Genomic DNA, 21,586 nt, shown 5'->3' on the forward strand with positions numbered 1-21,586 from the left:
TAGCAAAAATGTCAAATTTTGACAACTCTCAAAAATGGCTAAAAACAACATAATATAGCTTGTAGAGACGCGTTATATTATACAAAGTGAAAACAAAGGCCAAATAAAGGCAATAACGTCATAATTTAGCATGTTGAAAATATCGCAAAAAATCGCATACTATAGTATAGCAAAAATGTCAAATTTTGACAACTCTCAAAAATGGCTAAAAACAACATAATATAGCTTGTAGAGACGCGTTATATTATACAAAGTGAAAACAAAGGCCAAAAAAGGGTAATAACGTCATAATTTAGCATGTTGAAAAAATTGCAAAAAATCGCATACTATAGTATGGCAAAAATGTCAAATTTTGACAACTCTCAAAATGGCTAAAACAACATATTATAGCTTGTAGAGACGCGTTATATTATACAAAGTGAAAACAAAGGCCAAAAAAGGGTAATAACGTCATAATTTAGCATGTTGAAAAAATTGCAAAAAATCGCATACTATAGTATGGCAAAAATGTCAAATTTTGACATCTCTCAAAAATGGCTAAAAACAACATAATATAGCTTGTAGAGACGCGTTATATTATACAAAGTGAAAACAAAGGCCAAATAAAGGCAATAACGTCATAATTTAGCATGTTGAAAATATCGCAAAAAATCGCATACTATAGTATAGCAAAAATGTCAAATTTTGACAACTCTCAAAAATGGCTAAAAACAACATAATATAGCTTGTAGAGACGCGTTATATTATACAAAGTGAAAACAAAGGCCAAAAAAGGGCAATAACATCATAATTTAGCATGTTGAAAAAATTGCAAAAAATCGCATACTATAGTATAGCAAAAATGTCAAATTTTGACAACTCTCAAAAATGGCTAAAAACAACATAATATAGCTTGTAGAGACGCGTTATATTATACAAAGTGAAAACAAAGGCCAAAAAAGGGCAATAACATCATAATTTAGCATGTTGAAAAAAACGCAAAAAAATCGCATACTATAGTATGGCAAAAATGTCAAATTTTGACATCTCTCAAAAATGGCTAAAAACAACATAATATAGCTTGTAGAGACGCGTTATATTATACAAAGTGAAAACAAAGGCCAAAAAAGGGCAATAACGTCATAATTTAGCATGTTGAAAAAATTGCAAAAAATCGCATACTATAGTATGGCAAAAATGTCAAATTTTGACATCTCTCAAAAATGGCTAAAAACAACATAATATAGCTTGTAGAGACGCGTTATAATAAACAAAGTGAAAACAAAGGCCAAAAAAGGGCAATAACGTCATAATTTAGCATGTTGAAAAAAACGCAAAAAATCGCATACTATAGTATGGCAAAAATTTCAAATTTTGACAACTCTCAAAAATGGCTAAAAACAACATATTATAGCTTGTAGAGACGCGTTATATTATACAAAGTGAAAACAAAGGCCAAAATAGGGTAATAACGTCATAATTTAGCATGTTGAAAAAATTGCAAAAAATTGCATACTATAGTATGGCAAAAATGTCAAATTTTGACATCTCTCAAAAATGGCTAAAAACAACATAATATAGCTTGTAGAGACGCGTTATATTATACAAAGTGAAAACAAAGGCCAAAAAAGGGCAATAACGTCATAATTTAGCATGTTGAAAAAAACGCAAAAAATCGCATACTATAGTATGGCAAAAATTTCAAATTTTGACAACTCTCAAAAATGGCTAAAAACAACATATTATAGCTTGTAGAGACGCGTTATATTATACAAAGTGAAAACAAAGGCCAAATAAGGGCAATAACGTCATAATTTAGCATGTTGAAAAAACGCATAAAAATCGCATACTATAGTATAGCAAAAATGTCAAATTTTGACAACTCTCAAAAATGGCTAAAAACAACATAATATAGCTTGTAGAGACGCGTTATATTATACAAAGTGAAAACAAAGGCCAAATAAGGGCAATAACGTCATAATTTAGCATGTTGAAAATATCGCAAAAAATCGCATACTATAGTATAGCAAAAATGTCAAATTTTGACAACTCTCAAAAATGGCTAAAAACAACATAATATAGCTTGTAGAGACGCGTTATATTATACAAAGTGAAAACAAAGGCCAAAAAAGGGCAATAACGTCATAATTTAGCATGTTGAAAATATCGCAAAAAATCGCATACTATAGTATGGCAAAAATGTCAAATTTTGACAACTCTCAAAAATGGCTAAAAACAACATAATATAGCTTGTAGAGACGCGTTATGTTATACAAAGTGAAAACAAAGGCCAAAAAAGGGCAATAACTATATAATTTAGCATGTTGAAAAAATTGCAAAAAATCGCATACTATAGTATGGCAAAAATGTCAAATTTTGACAACTCTCAAAAATGGCTAAAAACAACATAGCTTGTAAGGATGTTTTATCACATGCAAAGGGGTAAAAGGGCCAAAAAAGGGCAAAAATGTCATAAGTTAACTTGATGAAAAAATCGCGACAAATCACATACTATAGTATGGCAAAAATGTCAAATTTTGACAACTCTCAAAAATGGCTAAAAACAACATATTATAGCTTGTAGAGATGCATAATAGTATATAAACTGGACAGAAAAGCCAAAATAGGCCAAAAACATCACAGTTTAACATTAATTTGATATTTCCCAAAAATGGCTAAAAAAGACATATAATAGCTTGTATAGCCACGTCATAGTATACAAGCTACACATAAGTGAAAACAGAGGCCAAAAAAAGCCCAAAACTTTATGAGTTAGCATGTTGAAAAAACTGTGAAAAATTGCATGCTATTGTATGGCAAAAAATTGTGACATGTCCCAAAATTGGCTCAAAAGCATTTATTATAGCTTACAGAGACACACCATATCATAGCATGTTGGAAAAAAAGGGCCAAAAAAAGCCAAAAAGTCATAATATAGCATGTTGCAAAAATGAATGAATAGAATGGCTAAAATATGAAATTTTGACATGTCCCAAAAATGGCTGAAGACTTGCCATAGCATAGCGTTTTGAAAGATGGGCCAAAAAAAAAAAAGCCAAAAACTCATAATATTGCATGTTGAAAAATGGCCAAAAATCACATACTATAGTATGGTGAAAAATCTTAAATTTTGACATCCCATAGTATGGAATGTTGCAAAAAGAACCAAAAAGACCATAAAATAGCCTGTCAAACATACCACCCAAGAAGCCATCCAATAGTATGGTGAAAAATGTCAAAAATGAATTGTCCCAAACAGCTGAAAACCACATAAAATAGCATGCCCAGACAGGCCATAGCATAGGTTGTTACAAAAACAACAAAAACATATATAGCATGTTGAAAAAAGGCAGAAAAGGCCATAGTATAGTATGGCGAAAAATATCTAAGTATGACATATCCGAAAAACAGCTGAGCTGAAAAACACATAAAACTGTTGCACAAACGGCCAAAAACACCATAATATAGTATGTTGAACAAATGACCATGTTACGTAACTGAAGCTTCTTAATGATGACAGAGCCCGTGTCTTTCATTTTGAACCTCACCCTTCATTTATTGAAATAAACACACTGCTTCACTGAACACAGGTCTGGTGTTGACCTTGACTTCACATCAAGTTAGCATTAAGTAAAAAAAACAGAACTTCCTGGGATTTCAAAATAAAACTAATTTCAGAATAAAAGCATTTCCTGTCTGGGTAAATATTTAACCCCAAGTAGTTGCAGAAGCAAATCAACTAACATTTCATGTAAATAATGTATTAACTGTGTTCTAATTACCTTAACATGAAATGATTCATTTATGTGTAACATAAATCAGCCCGTTTTTTATGTTCAAGAAAACAATTCACAACATCCTCCGTCCCAATGAACAACAGTTTATCACTATAAGCTCAACTATCTTAACTTATTTCTAATGGATAAATCAAATGATCAGGTGTCCTAAACAAACTTCATGTAGAAGTACGAACATTGAAAGAACGACTGAGTCCATCTCTCCCTAGAAACAGCTCTGTGATCCTACCCAGTTTCCAGGTCTGCCTGGGCATGTTATCTTCTCCAATCAGAAAGACGTCTCCCGTCTTCAGCTCAGTGGGTGCGGGTGTCTTGCTCTTGTGCACTGATTCCAAGTCCATCAAGTAATCCTTTTTCCAGCTGGACCAAAAGTTTGTAAAGAGTCCCTGCAGGTACTTCAATCTCCGACTCATGTCCTCTCTGCCCACATTAGTTGACTGAGATGATGCAGGCAAGTTCTTTGGTGGTAATAGTATTGTCAGAAATCCACAAGCTTATATTTGAATCAAAAGCACAATGTTATCATTTGAGAACGCAGTTTTTTAAATCAAGCACACGATTTTTTACTCAAGAGGAAATTATCTCAATTCGAGAGCACAATATTTTAATCCGAGCACACAGACTCCTTCTTGCGTACTCTCAATACTTTACTCACACTTTCAAATACACTTATTTCTTTTCTCAATACTGTACTCTTACTCTTACTCTCATGTATTTGAGTGCGAGCGTGCGGTATGAAGAGAAAGCAGAGTGCAGCATTGAGAAAAGGCACAAGTGCATTCGAAAGTGTGAGTAAAGTACTGAGAGTATGCAGGAAGGATTCTGTGTGTTCAGATTAAAATATTGTGCTCTTGAACTGTAATAATTTCCTCTCAATTAAATTGCGTGCTTGATTTAAAAAATCTGAGCTCTCAAATGAAAATACTGTGCTCTCGAGTCAAATATAAGCTTGTCGATATTTGACAGGAAAATAACTCCATAGTAAAGAGGTGAGCCTTTCTCCAATGAGGAAATGAGAAGGTGTGAGTGGCTGAGGCTCCGATGCATCACTGAGTACATACATATGAGAGAGGCCTGGAGCTAAACACAGTCTCTACCTCTGTAAGCATCGTCAGCAACTCCTCAAAGTTCAATAAAGCCTTTCCCAGGACCTTCTTCAGGCATGCCTTTAAAGATCTCACAAGTCTTTCCCAAAAGACACCCCACCACGCAGCTCAGCAATAAACTTCAATGTGATCCCTTTGTCATCAAAGAACCTTGTGAGCTCTGGTTCTCCGAGTGACTTCCACAGGTCTTTCGGGTCTTGGTCTGCTCTTTTGAATGTTTTGGCATTGTCTGAGTAAATAACTCTGCATAGCCCTTGCCTAGCGATAAATCTATTTAATGCTAGAACAAAGTTTTCAGTAGTCTGATCTGAGACTAACTCGAAATGCAATGCTCTGGTGACAGCACATGTGAACAGTGCAATATATGCCTTTTTAGACTGACCAGTTCATTTGGCATGTAATGGTCCTGCAAAATCTACCCCAGAAACTTCAAAGGGCTGAAACTCTGTGATTCTGTCTCTGGGTAATGCAGCTGTAACCTGCTATGCTTGTTTCACCTTCAGTTTCCCACACTGATAGCATGATGAGACCGTGCGCTTAACAAGCCATCTGCCCCTCAAAACCCAGTATGTCTCCCTCACTTGTGCTAGAGAATCTCAGAGTGCATCGCTCTCTCATGACAGTCCTGAACTAATAGATCAGATAATCTGTGATTTGTGGGTAGCACCCATGAATGCTTCTCTCTGAAGCTGAAATAAGATTGCTGCAGCCTGCCACCTTCACTAACAAGGTCATTTTCATTTAAAAATGGTTTCAAGTCTTTAAGTTTTTAGTCTCTTTTAACATTTTGTTCAGATTTTAGACTTAATTCTTGACTGAAACTTTGCTCTTGTGTTGCCTTCACCCAATACATTTCTGCAGCACTGAGCTTCCTGAGTTCTCCCTGAATCATTTGCCTTGAACAACAGTCAGCTATGAATCTTTTCACCCATGCAGTAATCTCTACACTGTCTTTAATCTGCTGCTCTTCTCTTGATCTAATAGTAGCTCTGCTTGTTCGGTGCTAATAAGCTGTGCTACATTCTGAAACGAAGACCTGAGCTCAGAGTTTACCTGATCTGCAATGCAGTCCTCATCAGGATTCTCGAATGCATCAGCTGTTGACAGGGAAGAAGGTCCACACCACCAAAGCTTTCTTTGGATGAGGTTCTCCACGTGCTGCCCTCTGGTGGGAGGTTCGGCAGGATTGTCTTTACTGGGGCAGTGAGACCACAACTCCGGGTTTGTAAGGCTCTGGATTTCAGTGACTGTTTGACACAAACGGCTGCCAGTTTTGTGCCGTGCTGCACACCCGGTGTAGCACAATCATTGAGTCTGTCCACATATGAAGCTGATTTCTCTCCATGCTGAGTGGCTTGAGAATATTATTTCCCAGCCTTTCCCCAATCAGTGCGCCCATGAGCTCCAGGCGCAGCAGTGTCATTTTCTTCAGTGAGGCAACTTTGGATTTGGATGCAACAAAACTGGTTACAAACTCTCCTTCCTTTGTCCTTGCAGATAGGCAACGGCACTGTATGCCTTTTCACCAGCGTTGCAGAAAACATGCAGTTTTATTGTCTGCAAGTTTGGCTTGATTTCAATTTTATACCACCTTGGAATGACCACCAGATAGAGCCGTGGCAGCTGGTCACATTTTTCAGCCAAGTCTGGAGGGAGCTTTACTTGTATGGTGAATGGAGTGAGGAACCCGATGGGGTCGAAGATGCGAGCTGAGGTACATTTCTCTTTGTGATTTCTTTGTTCTTTTTTGGATTCAGATTTGGACCAGGAAGTAATTTAGTAATTTAGGGATGGGCAGCCCTCCTTGTGTGATAATGTATTAAACACCAATCTAAGTTTAGTCGTTACCTTGTCTTCCCTTACAACAGCGTGATGTGGAATGTAATATTTCACCGCCTCTGATTTTTCTTCCACTGAAGTGTTTCCTGGCACATCCGCACAGTTGCCCCGCTGCAGGTAATCCTGAATGGCATCATTGTACACGTGGCTTTGGTTACACTGGAGGTAGTAACTGGCCCTTGTAATGTCCACCCAAAGCTGCTTTCTATTGTTACAAGTTCTGTGATCTTCAGGATCTCACCAGAAACTACTTGGCAGTAATAGTCTGCTCCGACCAACAATAACAGCTCTGGATCATCATGGCCCTCTAGAGGAAAATCTGCAAGTTGCAGACCCTTTCTTTTCAGTTGGTCCTGAATGAGTTCACCTGGTACTTTGATCACAGCTGTACAAACCTGAGATGTTTCGATTTCGATTCGTTGCTTCTGTGCTTCTGGTGACCTTATTGAACTTAAACTTGCATGGCTGACCCACACACTCGCAGACTCCTGATAGTCCTGAGTGACTGCAATTTCCTCCTCAAGATCTTCCAGCGGCGTTTCGTCCCAGTGCCTTTGTCTAAGTCCGTTAAACTTGATTCTTTAGCTGACAGTGCTGGCAATGTTTCACGGAGTTTCTCACAGTCTGGTTCATTCTTGTTCACGTCCTCTTCAATGCGGATTAACAACTTCGTTGTCGAGGCGCGGATCGCTCCCCGCTTCCTCTCATCCGTTCAAAGCGCTCCGTCATCTCTGCAGCTAGCGTTAGCTACCATTAGCATCGAACCACGTCGGAGTTCCGCACGGTCTAAAAGTCCTTAAAGTCCGGGTTTCGGCACCAAAATGTTGCGCAATTGAAGATTCTTAATGATGACAGAGCTGGTGTATTTCATTTTGTACCTCACCGTTCATTTACTGAATTAAACACATTGCTTCACCGAGTGAACCCAGAGGTGTCGTCTCAATGCCGACTCAAACTGGCAGTAAGGTCAACAACACAACTTCCTGCGATTTCAAAATAATAGTTCTTTCAGAATAAAAGCATTTCCTCTCTCGTAATTATTTAATCCCAAATAATTGCAGTAGCAAATCAATAAATATTTCCTGTAAATAATGTATAAACAGTTATAATTACCTTAATATGAATTTATTGTTTTTGTGCAACATAAATCATGCCTTTTGTTATATTCAAGAAATCAATTCACAACAGTGTGAAAATGCCATACTATAGTATGGCAAAGATGTCAAAATATGACATGTCCAAAAAACAGCTAAAAAACCACATAAAATAACATGCCGAGACACGCCATTGCATAGCATGTTGCAAAAATGCCCAAAAACACTATAACATAGCATGTTTAAAAAACGACATAAAATGCCATACTATAGTATGGCGAAATATGGCAAAATATGACATGTCCAAAAAGAAAACCACATAAAATAGATGCCAAGACACACCACGGTATGGGATGCTGAAAAAGAGCCAAAAACACCATGAAATAGCATGTCGAAAAATGACCAAATATACCATACTACAGTATGGCGAAAAATGGCAAAATATGATATGACCTAACCACATAAAGCCACATAAAATAGCATGCCCAGACACGCCATGGTATAGGATGTTGCAAAAACGGCCAAAACACCATAAAATTGCATTTTGAAAAAAAGACCAAAAATGCTATACTATAGTATGGCGAAAAATGTCAAAACATGTCCAAAAAACCGCTGAAAACATCATGAAATAGCACGCTGAGACTCGTCATAGCATAGCATAGAATGTTGCAAAAACGGGCCAAAACACCCCAATACAGTGTGAGGAAAAAACGACCAAAATTGCCAAGACATCATATTTTGACATGTGAAGAAAATGGCTGAAAACGACATATTATAGCTGATTGAGACACTTCATAGTGTTTAGTGTTGAAAAAAAGGCCAAAAACATTATAATTTAGCATGTCAAAAAATGGCAGAAAATGCCATAGTATAGTATGTCGAAAAGCATGGAATTGTATGTAATCAAATTTAGCATTAAAAAGTTATAGTGTGAATACAACAAAATAGCTTTGAGAAGCCATAGTGTAGTAGGTCATCCAGAATAGTATAAATAAGTCATAGTATAGCATGTCTTCCAAATTATGAAAAAAAAACTGTGTAAGTTTAAAAAAACCATGTGTAAGTTTATAATTAAAAACAAAAAAATCAAGTCATTGTATCACTTTTCATCTGAAATAGCATAAGAAAGCCATAGTATACTATGTCGTCCGAATAAGCATTAAAAGTCATTGTGTAGTATATCATCCAAAATGGAATAAAAAGTAACATTATAGTGTGTCTTTATAAATAGCATAAAAGAGTAAAAGTGTAATACTTCAATGAAAATTTGCATAAAATGTCATAGTATAAATATCTCAAACTCAATAGTTTAAAAAGGTTATGCTCTGTCATCTAAAACAGCAAAAATAAACATCATAAAAAGGTCTTTGTGTAAATGTCATAAAATAAAGCATCAGAAAGTCATAGGATATGTATTTCATTCATGATTGAATAAAAAATACAGTACAGGTCGATATTAAAAAAGCCTTAAAAAGTCATTGTGTAAATTGCATATATAAAAGCATAAAAAACTCATAGCATATATTTTAATTAAATTCAAATTATTCTTAGTACATCATTAAAATAGCATAAAAAGTCATAATATAGTATTTCACTGAAAGTAGCATTAACAATGGCCTTTTTTGCACCAACAGTTATTGAGATTAAGTCAGGACCAGCTGACATCTTACCTCCACAGTTATGGGCTTCCTGGGCTTCTTCCTGTAGAAAATGCCACTGGTTGTAAACTCAGGTTGCAGGGTGTCCTTCTTGATGGTGGATCGTACTGACCGGCCTTCACAGGATATGATCACATAGGGATCTGCACCTGCATGAAAACATGAAAAAATCCATCTCAGTAAACCGTATTGGGGGATTATAGGCTGATCACAGTGATTTGAAAAACTGACTCTGATGCCCTCTAACCTCCTGTACTGTCTTGGTTCTGCAGCCCCTCGGCTGCGTGGACATAGACGTGACTCACAGCCTGCGGGTAGCCAAGGAATGAACTCCAGCACCTGACCCTGGGCTTATCCTCACACAACTCCCTGCAAGAGTAGAGGAGCATTTAAGGTTCAGGAGAAGAGCAGTACTTTGGTATGTTGACCTAGATGTTGCTACACAGAGAGAAGTTGATCTTACTTGAAATAAACTTGGAAACTAAATGCCTTAAAAAAAGGAAAGTAAATGTGAAAATTAATCTCAATTTATGTTTTACGTTTTTTAATTTAAAATCCAGGTGCATTTACCTAATTTTGTAAAGTTGTTGCAACTTAAAAATGACAGTTTTAGCAATTTCAGCAAACCAAATTAATCTGACATAGATAATTTTACCAATGATAAAATTAGGGGCTCTGCAACATCTGTTTTTCTTAAAATTATTAAGAAAATACAAATAAGATTAACTAGTTTTCAGCCAGCAGAATGCAGATATACAGCACAGTGAATTTGGTTTACTGAAGTTGCTTAGAATTAGAAAGATTGATTCAATTAAACTTGCCATTTTAATTAAGTTGCAACAACTTCACAAAATCAAGTGAAGGCAAGTAAATTTAACAATTAGTCATAAAGTAAACATAAATTAAGACTATAAGTTATATTTACTTACATTTTTGCAAGGCAATTGTTTCACTATATTTTTTAAAGTAAAATCAACGTTTCAGATTTTACAGTGGAGCACTAAATTGGGAGACACAAAAAGAGGCATGATGCTCATGTTTTTCACAGACACAACACTGGTTGGACGAGCCAGCTTGGATGACCTCTTTGTGAGAACGTCAGAAACAAAACAGTCTGGCGAGACAAAATCTTGGGCCAAGAAAAGCACTAAGAGAATGATGTTACTTTGTACGTGATTTAATATGAACATAATTTAATAGTCTCCTTTCTCCAAAACAGCCATTTGAGTGCATTCCTTGGATATAATCCATTCGTCAGTGTCTGAAATTAACAAAGAACAGCGGTGTTCTCACTTTTCCTGCAGTGTCTCCAAAGATGTAATAATTGTAAGATAATGCTACATTTTTCCTGACAACACAAAACATCACACCTCCACTACAATGGTACCTGCAGCCTGAGTCCACATCAGTGTAAACTCGGAGCATGTAATCCCCCAGCGTGTAAGGTTTGAAGGTGGTGGGGATGATTACGTAGCGGCCCTGTGGGAGAGTGCTTCTCATGAACACAGCCCGAGCGTTGATGTAGGTAGACGTCTCCACGCACTGTTGGGTCAGGATGTCGTGCATCCTATACTTCCTGTTCAGCTCCACCTGAAAAAAGGAAAACCACTTGGGCTTCATTTGGTGTTCATATAGAATCATTGAACAAACTGACGTTACTCTACAGGTCTGGCAACTTACTTAAACAGTGAGTTTTTCATGCATTGTATTTACTTGTGCGCTAGTATCCTGGTTATGATCAGGTTTTTGCAGTAACCTGGTGAGTGTTTGTACATGTAAACAGAAACCTGGATATGTTACGCGGAGTACACAAATAAAAATAAGGATAGTGTGGTATTTAAACACCTTATCTAGGTTTCTAAATATTATTTGTTGGAGCAGAACAAAGTTGCTTTGAATGGTAGGAAACTCAGTAAAGTATCTCATGTTACATGTAAACATCAGATCTTGACTATGATGAAAGCCAGGACATTACTGCAGTTGTGTACATATTCACAGCTATTATACTGTTTTGGGTGTGATGGCCCTTGTGTCATGGATTAATTAATGTGAGTTAATGAACTGGCCCACTGCACACAGACCCAGCGTCCCAAAATCTGTGCCATTTACACAGATTCTTCTGCCTCCTGGTGGCAGAAGAGTGACTTAGTTGTTAAGTGTGCATTACATTGTTTTGGAATTACAGAGTAATGCAATGCTTGTTGGTAAAACAAGTGGCATGTCAGTTGAGCAAAAAACAAAATAAAACCAAATAAAATCAAATAAAAACTACAGAGTGGTCTTGCACACACTTCTTGTTTGAGCAGTTAACAGATGAGTTCACATAATAATGATAATTCTTAAATTCCAGGCTTTCACAAAGTTGCTGGGATGCCCTCAAATACATCTTCAGAATCACTGATTTGTTAAAACGACCAGATACTGTATGACAGAAAGTCCTTATATACTTCAGTTCCCAAACAGGAAAATGCAGAGAGAAGGAGAGGACAACATAAAAACAAAACAGAGGATGTGAGCACGTTGTCTGGAGTTAATCAAATGAAAGAGGGGGATATAATCACTTGTATAATGACAATAGTTGATGAAGGTTAAATCCAGATTCAGGCAGCAGTTCGAAAGGCCGGCCTGCGTGTTGCTTTTTTTAATCACACTCTCCTTGTGGCACCAGCATTTATTGCTGTCCAGAACCTGCCCCTTTGGCAGCACTTCTGTCAGCATGATAAGAGTTTATGGTCAGTGTGTGTGTGTGTGTGTGTGTGTGTGTGTGTGTGTGTGTGTGTGTGTGTTTGAACTTAGCCAGATCTCTGACAAGTAAATCATATTATGATGTCAGTTTAGCTGCACACGGTTACATGGCCTTATTTGAATGTGACAATCTAATCCAAGCGAAGAGGACGCTATCTAGTTTGGCAAGTTCAGCTGCCTGAGAGAGCTGCAGTGACTTTGCATTAAAGACCTCTGCTGAAACACGTTAGTAAGCTGTACTGATTAGTCTCTATAAATGTTGAAGTTCTAGACAACATTATCTCTAATTTATAAGCCTACCACCTGTTTCAAATATTATCAGCTTATTAAATAATCCATTGCTAGCACTACTATTAGAACAGTTCAGACGGGCCAACTGCACCTAAAAGGCCAGAAGGTGCATATCTAACATTGTTAAATGGTTACAGTTTTGTTAAGTTTCTCTTTGCTAGGTTTAGTCACCAAAAATACTTGGTTAGGTTTAGGAAAAGATCATTGTTTGGGTTAAAATAAGTATGTTGTTACATGTAGGTCACCTTACAATACTACAATACTTGAAATAAGTCAATTTTAATTTATGGTTTCACACAGGACACTAACATTGGGATCCTGGATTAGGCTGGATCAGGCTTTTCTCATTCTCTAATGCACTACAATTTGTACATACCCATGTAACCATGAGCCAGTAATCTGTGTATATTCCACATAATCAAGAAGGCTGTAATTGTTTGGCCAACGCGCTAACGAGAGTAAAGACGGAAGCACATTAAAGGCTGAAAATGTGTATACGGTGACAGACTGAGCTGGTGGATTTGTCAAACTGGACAGGACTTTCTGACAGGAGACTGGAATCCATGTCCCTTAAAGTGAACCTTGAGATATTCTACGGTATGTCAACACAATGTTTCTTTTTCTAGGCCTACTTTTGTTACTTTACTTGCCTAAACCTAACCTACATAACCTTACATAACTTCACGTTAAGTACATTCCTTAATGTACAATACGTAACATCATTCATTATTTGTCAGAGTACGATCATACTATGTAAAATCTATGCTGCTGATGACAACTGATAAAGGCCATTTAATGGGCTGATGACATATGAACCTGAGGTGGTTTTTGCATGTACAGTATGACACCATAAGAATGTATACGCATGGATTTTTTTCACCAAACACAGGTTTGCTCATAATGCATGAAATTTCTATAGTGGTTGCAGAGGCAGTGTACATGAACACAGGCAAGGGAACTCTTTGCACCTTATTTGGAGTTTTGTCACAAATTGTGTTCGGGTCCACTCTGTTTTTCAGCTTGAAACAATCAGCTCAACTATGTGCATTTGTTGTGTTTAATCATGTATGATTTAGCCGCTTGCTGAAATGATCTGTTTTGGTTCTGATAAAAGTATCAAGTAATGTCTGCCTGTCAGCAAAACTGCCAGCAACTGTTCACTGTTTCCTCAACAAATGAGCAGAAAAATCAAACAAAGCCAAAAATTTTGACCGAGAAGAAAGCCAAAATGTGATATAATGACCCTGTTTTCCACCCAAACAAACTGACCTTTGACTATCGCCTGCATCCCACGTGAACACCATTTTCTCTAGAGTGAACTCATCTCTGGTCACAAATCCTTCAAACTTTCATGATTTTTTTAACCTTGGTTTATCATGCATCATGTAGTCAAGTGGAAGTGTTACACAATGTTACCTTGAAGACAGCAAATCCAATGCTTAGATTTTCTCCTTGGCCATATTTTCTTTGACTTTTCAAGTCTTTCTGTTGCAAGGAAATGAGGACCTCATCAGCCTCTTTTGTGACATCAAACAGGTACTGTAAAGAGAGTTGAAAAGGGGTGAATAAATGGATACATGTGCATGAACATAGGTGATGTTAGGAGTCTGTTTATAGTCTGCAGTACCTGTGGGTTCTGCAGGAATGTTGGCTTGTGGTTAGCACAGCCGCCGCAGCGGTTTAAAAGTGGCTCTGCATTTTTGGTCCAGCTCCCAAAGTGCACAACCTCATGCCATGTCTTATGGATACTGATCATTGCTGTATTGATGAGACGGCATGCATCTGCATCTGTGAAGAGCTTGCACCAGTCTGTGAATGACATCCTGAGGGTGTGAACAGAAAACGCATGATAACTGTACACTCTGAAAGAGGATGTACACACATTATGATTGGAGGAAGTTAATCACACACCAGAACTCTCCATCGTCCTCTACCACGATGCCAAGGTTGCCCCTCTCCATATCACCAACCTTTTGCCATTCCGCGGAGCTGAAAAACAGCAAGCAAAGAAAACACATACTTATGAACTGCTACTAGCTAAAAATAAATGACCTATTTTTAAAGTTAAAATCCACATAAAATCCACAATTTGAGCCATAAAATGTGGCTATATTGTGCTTTTTCACAAAGAATGGATCCAGTAGACAGGTTAGATATACAACAGTGACACTATATTTCAAACATAACAAGATTTCAGTACTCTGGTGAGCCTGTGAGTTTCCTACTCTTCCTCAGATCTACAACAGCTTAAACCAGTTCTCACGTGTCACTCCAGGCGCCTTTCCACTCAGTCCGGCCCCAGGGGTTCCTCATGCGGATCATAGGAATCGTTTCGTTCTTGAAGTAGGCCAGCAATCCATGACCCAAACGTACCCTCTTCATTGCGGTGACTGAGTACGCGTGGCCTTTCACCAGCCCATTCGCCATCTTGAGTTCAATCTCATGAGGTTGTGCCTGATGAAATTAAAAACTGGTCAGTTTCTCTGAAGTACAGAGATAAAGATGCAAACATGTAAGAAGAGCACAGACCTTAATGGAGCAGCTTATGATTCCTCCACGGTCCCAGACCTTCAGTAGATCCTCAAACAGCTTGTCTTGTTTCTCCTGGTCCTTATAATAAGCCTCTTTCTCCAGGTCGATGGCTTCTGCCACAGCGCCACTAAAATCCACCACAGCGTCTCCGGTGTTTCCCCCCTCCAGGGACTCATAGCAGCCAGCGAGCCTGGACAAAAGTCAGGCATGTTACAGAATTATGAAAATGTTCTCTATACAGTCGTTGTTGTGCATATCAACATACTGCCAATATATTGTAATTTGTCTGCAACAATACACACAGTTACATGAAACAACACTTATTTTCAGAATTGTGTATTCTTTGTACAATGTATAGAAAACAGCAATAGTTTTTTGATTATATTATGCATTGCAAATATTTGTAATTATTAGTAGTATAATTTATTACATTTTAACACGATGAAAAGCTTTTTTATAATACAGACTAAACATAAACAGAAAAAATAGGCCTATATTTCTGCAAAAGGGACAATGTGGTTTAAAAGAATACTTCATGCTTCAAATGATCTTTTGTTTGTCAATTACTCACCCTGTGTCATGTTTAATTTGTGGGGAGAACTTTGTTTTTCTCACATGCCTTCACAGTGAACAAAGAATCCAAAAAAGATAAATTCGAGTAAATGGGCAACAACAGCAAAACTGTATCAAAACATCCGTTTACAAACTCTCACACAACTCATGCAGTCTAATTCAAGTGGCATTTATTCAGTCATGTGCTTAATGTTTCCCAAAAGTGTGGGTGTGCTACTTGGTTGTGCATGACTCTGTTTATGTTGAAGGGTTTAAAATATTACAGTTTTAACAAAAATGCATGTTTTTGGGAAGTACCAAGCAAACGACTGAATTAATAAGTCTTGTATTAAACTCACACGTTGTATTAGAGTTTGTTGACAGATGTTTTGGTATAGTTTTTGCTGCTGTTAAATGCGGATCCCTATGACTGTAATTTATCAAAACATTCACCTGTGTTGGATTCTTCATTAAACATGGAGGCATGCACGAAAAAAGTTTTCTTCTCAAATTCAACGTAACACGGGTTAGTAACTGATATACTAATGTTTATTTGGAGGGTAAAGTATTCCTTAAAGTGTACTGACTTGGCATAGGCCTTTTCCAGCAGAGCACTCCAGAATTCGTTGTTGTCCTTCGAGTGACAGTAGATGAGTTCATTGTTGATTGTAGGCAGCCGGTCATCCACCACCACATCCACCCACTCTCCAAACACCCAGAACTGAAAGTGAAAGATTCCTGCATAGTTCTCCGGGTGTTTGGGATCCCACTCCTGCTCTTTATGGTCAGGAATTACCTAAAAACACACAAACAGTTAAAGTGCAACAAATGTATGAGTGACAAATTGGGTTTTGAACCTCAGTGATATGATATTTAGTACCTAATGTGAGATTTTAACAAAAACAAAAACACTATATCTTTCCACAATATAAAAAAGTATTGAGAGTATAATACCATAATAGGAGCAAAGTAGAAAAGCCTCCTGTGTAAAATCAGAACCTATTGGTGTACCATAAATGTTATTTATTACACCAAAAATTGCAGTATTACACAAGGGACAAGTGTAGCGGTAATATGCTTTTGTAATTTAATTTTTGATGTGGCAGTGCTATATGAAGGTTAATCTTCTTCTCAGAATTAACGTATTGTAAATAATCTTAATCTAATTATCATGGCTTTAAAAACTTTGTATCAGTAATTTTCTTGTTTAAAGCTCATAACATTCTAAAGAAGTATTTCACACTCATTTACTTATTTTGGTGAATAAGGCACTCTGTTAAACTTAGACCAGAAAAAAAAAACTCATTCCGAGATAAGATCAAGTATGTGACACCGGATAGCTTTCACTGAGGCTCTAACAGTTACATTTTGCATTGTTCATTCGCTGAACAAGAGAGGAAAAACCCTGTGAGGTTTTTCAGCAAAACTTTCTTCACAAAGCTGAATATTAAGTTTATGGCTGAAATCGGCCTCCTTTATTAAGATCTTCAGTTTATTTCTTTTTTTCACATCATCTTCTTTTTTATAATGTAAAAGTATTAAAATGATGTTAATTTTATAGAAATGTTACAATATTGTACAGCTTAGATGATACCATCTACCAGCGTAGACATAAGTATAATAACTTTAAGTCATTTTGCAAAAGGAATCTGGTTTCGCTGTTCATCATCTCTGAACCCTCCCTCAGCTGAATTCTTGTTGTCCTTATTTGACATTTGCTGTCAGCATGCTTCAACCCTAACCGCTTACTTCAGTGCTAACGTACCTGCTCTACCTCTGTCCTTTTTGGATTTACAAACAGTACAGCAACAGTAGCAGTGCACAAGCCCGATTACCAGCCTTACCAACATTTAATGCCAAAGCCCCTCAGCTCACACAGTCAGAATAAAGGGATGAAATTGACTCACCTTCTTCCAGAGGTGTGACTTCAGAGCCAGGCAGGAGCAGGCAGCAACAAACCAGCAGTTTCCCACAACTCCCTGGTTCAGGTCATGGGCGCTGATGCCCTCTACAAACAGATGAGGCTCAGGGCTGATCTCCTTCAACAGAAACATAATCAACCCAAAACACATTTTCATTTCTCAATTCCTTTGCCATTGATTTTCAAAATCATTTAAAGTGTAGTGGTGGTGCAGTGATCTTTTTACTGTGTCTTCTGCTTTACACTTAGTGGTTCAAACCCACTAATTTTAATATAATTACAGTTAAATGGCATCTGGTACTGTAGAAAGTAATGTGTTGATTTGCACTCCCTGATGGATGTAAGGTATGGATCACTTATCTGTGCCACTCACCCCTGGTCGTTTCCACTCCACATAACCAGGAGGTGCTTTCCTAAAATACAGCGATGAACTGGCAGCTGGGAACTCTGGATCCTCGAACAGTGTCTTGTCATTGATGCAGTTCTTCTTCAGCTCAGAGTAGTGCTGGTTCTTGAACGGGACAGCGGAGGAAAACATGGTCCAGATGCTAAGACCTCACAGCTGCGGAGTGAAGACAGACAGCAGACGTGCTCTGACTTTATATAGTGTTTGGTACTGCTTCACGTGTGAAGGATTTCCCTTTTGACTCATTTTTGGGCGCAGCCTGCTTAAGTGTACCCTATAAAACTATGCACCGCTTTATCCCAGATTAACAGCAGACTGCTCTGTGACACAGATTCCCTCTGGACAGTTTAGAAATAGTGATGAGCAAACGATGCCTGTTAAGATATAAAATGTTATTTTCAGAATTTTAGAAATGGAAATTTCCATCATCACTAAAATTGGACTTTGGACACAGTCTCTCAAGAGCACATAGATAGAAATGTACATTTTTAAAGACATCTCGAATGCTAGCATTTATTGGGAGTGTGTCTTTTAAAAGCGTGGTGTGCTGCATTTATCTGACTAACAAAGGGGATCCACAATTATCTTACAAATCTAACTTTTTTGTATCCATCAACACTGACAAGAAAAGAAAATAATTACATGCCCTCTACACGTCAACAACAGGCAACAAAGGCGGCTGCAGTATGTGTGACTGTCTGATCCATCAGTATTGTAAAGACAAACATGAGTTATATTCATGGCTAGATTTTGCCTCAAAAGAATAACTGTATTCATGACAGAGGAAGTGATGCACAACACAGCTGTATTCTCTGGAGATTAATGATATTTTAACTCTTGATCTTTTTGTCCCCTCACACTGACCGCTAAGGACTGCGTTTGGACAATATGTGCCAATATAATCTTTGCGGATAAATTTCAATATTTTAGGTTTGCCAAGTATAACACATTTCAGTACAAAGAAATATAATTTACTGGAAGCAGCGTTCTCTAAATTGAGGGAAAGTTTCTTCTTCACAAGAAAAATATGCATTTTCTCAGAAGTCAAATAATTTATTAACATGGACTGATCACTGAACGGGCCAACTGGGCACAGGCTCAGGGCGCTTTCACTTCACATCAACACATACAGACCAAGAAAAGACTCAAAATGACCACAAAGAGATGCAAAGAAACGCAAAGTAAAAGAAACTAACTGCAAATCGAGCAATACAACTAAAAGACACATTGAATGACAACGAAGACACACAAATCAACCAAAGGGAGACACAAAATGACTACAAAGTGATCCAAAACGACACAAAAAACATAATATTACTGCAGAGAGACACAAAATGACCTAAAATGGCACCAAATGCATTCAAAAAGACCCAAATGACTACAAACTGACAAAAAACATCCACAAGGTGATACAAAATGACCACAAAAGACACAAAATGACAGCAAATGAACACAAAACAACCACAAAGGGACACCAAATGACTATAAGACACACAGAGCAACCCAAAAAGATGAAAAATAATTACCTCAAAGAGATGTTAACAATCACAAAATGACACAAAACAACCAAAAAAGGCCAGAAAGAGAGGTAAAACTACAACTATATAAGTAATGACTTCAAAGAAATACAAAACCACCAGAGAGTCAGTGTGTCCTGCTCCTATGTGGAGGTGGTGTGGGATTTTGCATATCTGTGCCCAGCCCATCATCTCATAATGCACCCATGTTTAGTAAATAATAATTAGGGTAAAGTGTAAGTAACTTTGCAGATACAGCAAATAGAGAACATCTGGCAAGCAGGGAGAGATGAAACGTCTGGAACTGGAACCTCAGATTACGTTGTAATGTTGGATGTGAATTTGAATACCAGAGTTACACGAGAAGAGGAAAGAATGGAGAAAAGAAGAAGCAACAAATGTCCACTGTACCTCTCAGACAGCAGTAAGACAGTTGTTTCTTCCTGCTCCACAATAAGGAAGTTTCCAGGAGCTTTACCTGTCTGCATTGCCCTCCCACACACAAGTGGCCTATATACGCATGTGCATTGTTAGAGCCACACCCAGACTGCGTTAGTCATACTCAGTATTGGATTTTAGTACCTGTAGATGTTATTGTTTAACATGACATTAGGAAGGAGGGGTGAAATACTTTATATTTCAAAGCTACTATTTTTAATTTAGAAAATAAATCATTGTGTGGCTATGCGTAAGGGGGTAAACAAAGGTTTGGAGTTTGCGTGTGTGTGAGTGTTATCTCTTTTGAAGTTCCTGGATAATGTGGTCAGGCAGGTTATTTTTGGTTGGTTATTTGCTCTTCTGTAGTGGACCATATGTGTAACACAGGTATGCAAACGTTTGTTTCTTGTATCGTTTGCAGTATTTGGTCTTATATTCTGCGTTTAATCTTCATGAGTGTAAAGGTGTCAGCAGTTCACATTCCAGACATCGTCAGGAGTGCCGGTACATGGGCTGATGTTGGGGACATTGTTTAGAGTGTTTTGGTCTCTTTTTCAGAAAATGAACACAAGAGAGTTCTCACTGACTCACTTTCCTGAGAAAACCCATTACTAAAACACTAAATGGCTGAAGGGAAGTTTTAAAACACCGCTCATTATCACAAGTCATTACATGTCATTTAAGAACAGGCGTAGGGGTTTGAGGCAAGAAAGAAACTAAAGATGTCTCATAAGAAAATGATGGTAATTAATCAACTAAATCACAAGGAAATTACACAGTTAATACCACGAGGCCATGGTAAAGCAAAAATATAACTAAGTGTAAGCTCGTACTCAAAAAGTTAAAAGCAGCACTCACGTGTAGTGAGCCGTCTTATCCTTGCAGTGATGAGTTCAGACACATTCAACGTCTTCTTACTCTCCTTTAAGATGTGTTAAATCAATCCCACATTCATGAAACAACTGTTTGTCGCACCTTTCTCAGAACCAAATCTGGCTTCTTGGGTTTAAACTCCCGGCTACGAGGGCTTCTGTGAACACAAACACAGCCTGAGAACTGGTCTGACGAGCACCTCTCTGCAGCAGGAGGTGTTACTATGCAAGTGATTGAAGGAAGGGAGGGAAAGAGGGGACTGAAACTGAACACCTTCACTCCCACCACCCAACTCATAGGTGAAACAAGCTAAAACTTGTCCCATTCTGTGTCTGTTGTTATGTAATGACAACAAAAACCATTAAGTATTCCTCCATGAGCAGAAGGTCAGTCAAACTGGACAAATGTAACTAATAAGCCATGTGCGATCCTCATGCTGTCAGTGAGCTGTGGTAATAAGACAAGCTGGCAGGCTATTAGTGGTCTGGGCTTAGCTTTTAAGGAGCACAAGAGCCACTTTGACTCCCTCAGACAGTTAAATCTCGTCTGGATAATTCCATCTGCAAAACTTTGTGCCAAAGAAGAATGCTTGTAGGCAGCCAACAGTAATAAGGTAAATCCACGCAGCAGCTAAGTAGACAGGAAGAAGAAGAAACTGATGAAAATCCTAAAATTAAAGTTCATTATTTGGCTCAGCAGTGATGTGAGAGAGGACCAATGCAAAGTTTGATCACAAGTTCATGAGAAAGTTTGAGAGACAGGAAGAAAAATATGAAGGCACGCAGTATATGACATGAGCCTATTTATAAAGAGGACAGCGCTGTGCAGACCATCAGAA

General features: G+C 37.7%; 1 protein-coding gene across 2 annotated transcripts in view; it reads right to left on the minus strand.

Moving 5' to 3' along the window:
- Positions 1–20,963, minus strand: part of LOC121952491 (calpain-5-like) — a 54,340-nt gene extending 33,377 nt beyond the window's left edge. The window contains exons 1-12 of one of the 2 annotated variants that reach the window (XM_042499213.2): positions 20,734–20,963; positions 17,888–18,076; positions 17,501–17,632; positions 16,181–16,389; positions 15,039–15,231; positions 14,773–14,963; positions 14,421–14,498; positions 14,137–14,332; positions 13,926–14,048; positions 10,861–11,063; positions 9,721–9,842; positions 9,486–9,622 (exon numbers count right to left, since the gene is read on the minus strand). In XM_042499213.2, the coding sequence (XP_042355147.2) occupies positions 9,486–9,622; positions 9,721–9,842; positions 10,861–11,063; positions 13,926–14,048; positions 14,137–14,332; positions 14,421–14,498; positions 14,773–14,963; positions 15,039–15,231; positions 16,181–16,389; positions 17,501–17,632; positions 17,888–18,052 (1,749 nt within the window). In that variant the 5' untranslated portion in view covers positions 18,053–18,076; positions 20,734–20,963. Of the gene's footprint in view, positions 1–9,485; positions 9,623–9,720; positions 9,843–10,860; positions 11,064–13,925; positions 14,049–14,136; positions 14,333–14,420; positions 14,499–14,772; positions 14,964–15,038; positions 15,232–16,180; positions 16,390–17,500; positions 17,633–17,887; positions 18,077–19,848; positions 19,953–20,733 lie in introns of those variants that run through there. The other variant, XM_042499214.2, reaches the window with a different exon arrangement.
- Between the last annotated feature and the right edge of the window lie 623 nt (positions 20,964–21,586).

This window comes from Plectropomus leopardus, chromosome 15 (assembly GCF_026936395.1).
Source record: "Plectropomus leopardus strain MGB_pleo_1.0 chromosome 15, ASM2693639v1, whole genome shotgun sequence".
In the NCBI taxonomy this organism is placed as follows: Eukaryota; Metazoa; Chordata; class Actinopteri; order Perciformes; family Serranidae; genus Plectropomus; species Plectropomus leopardus.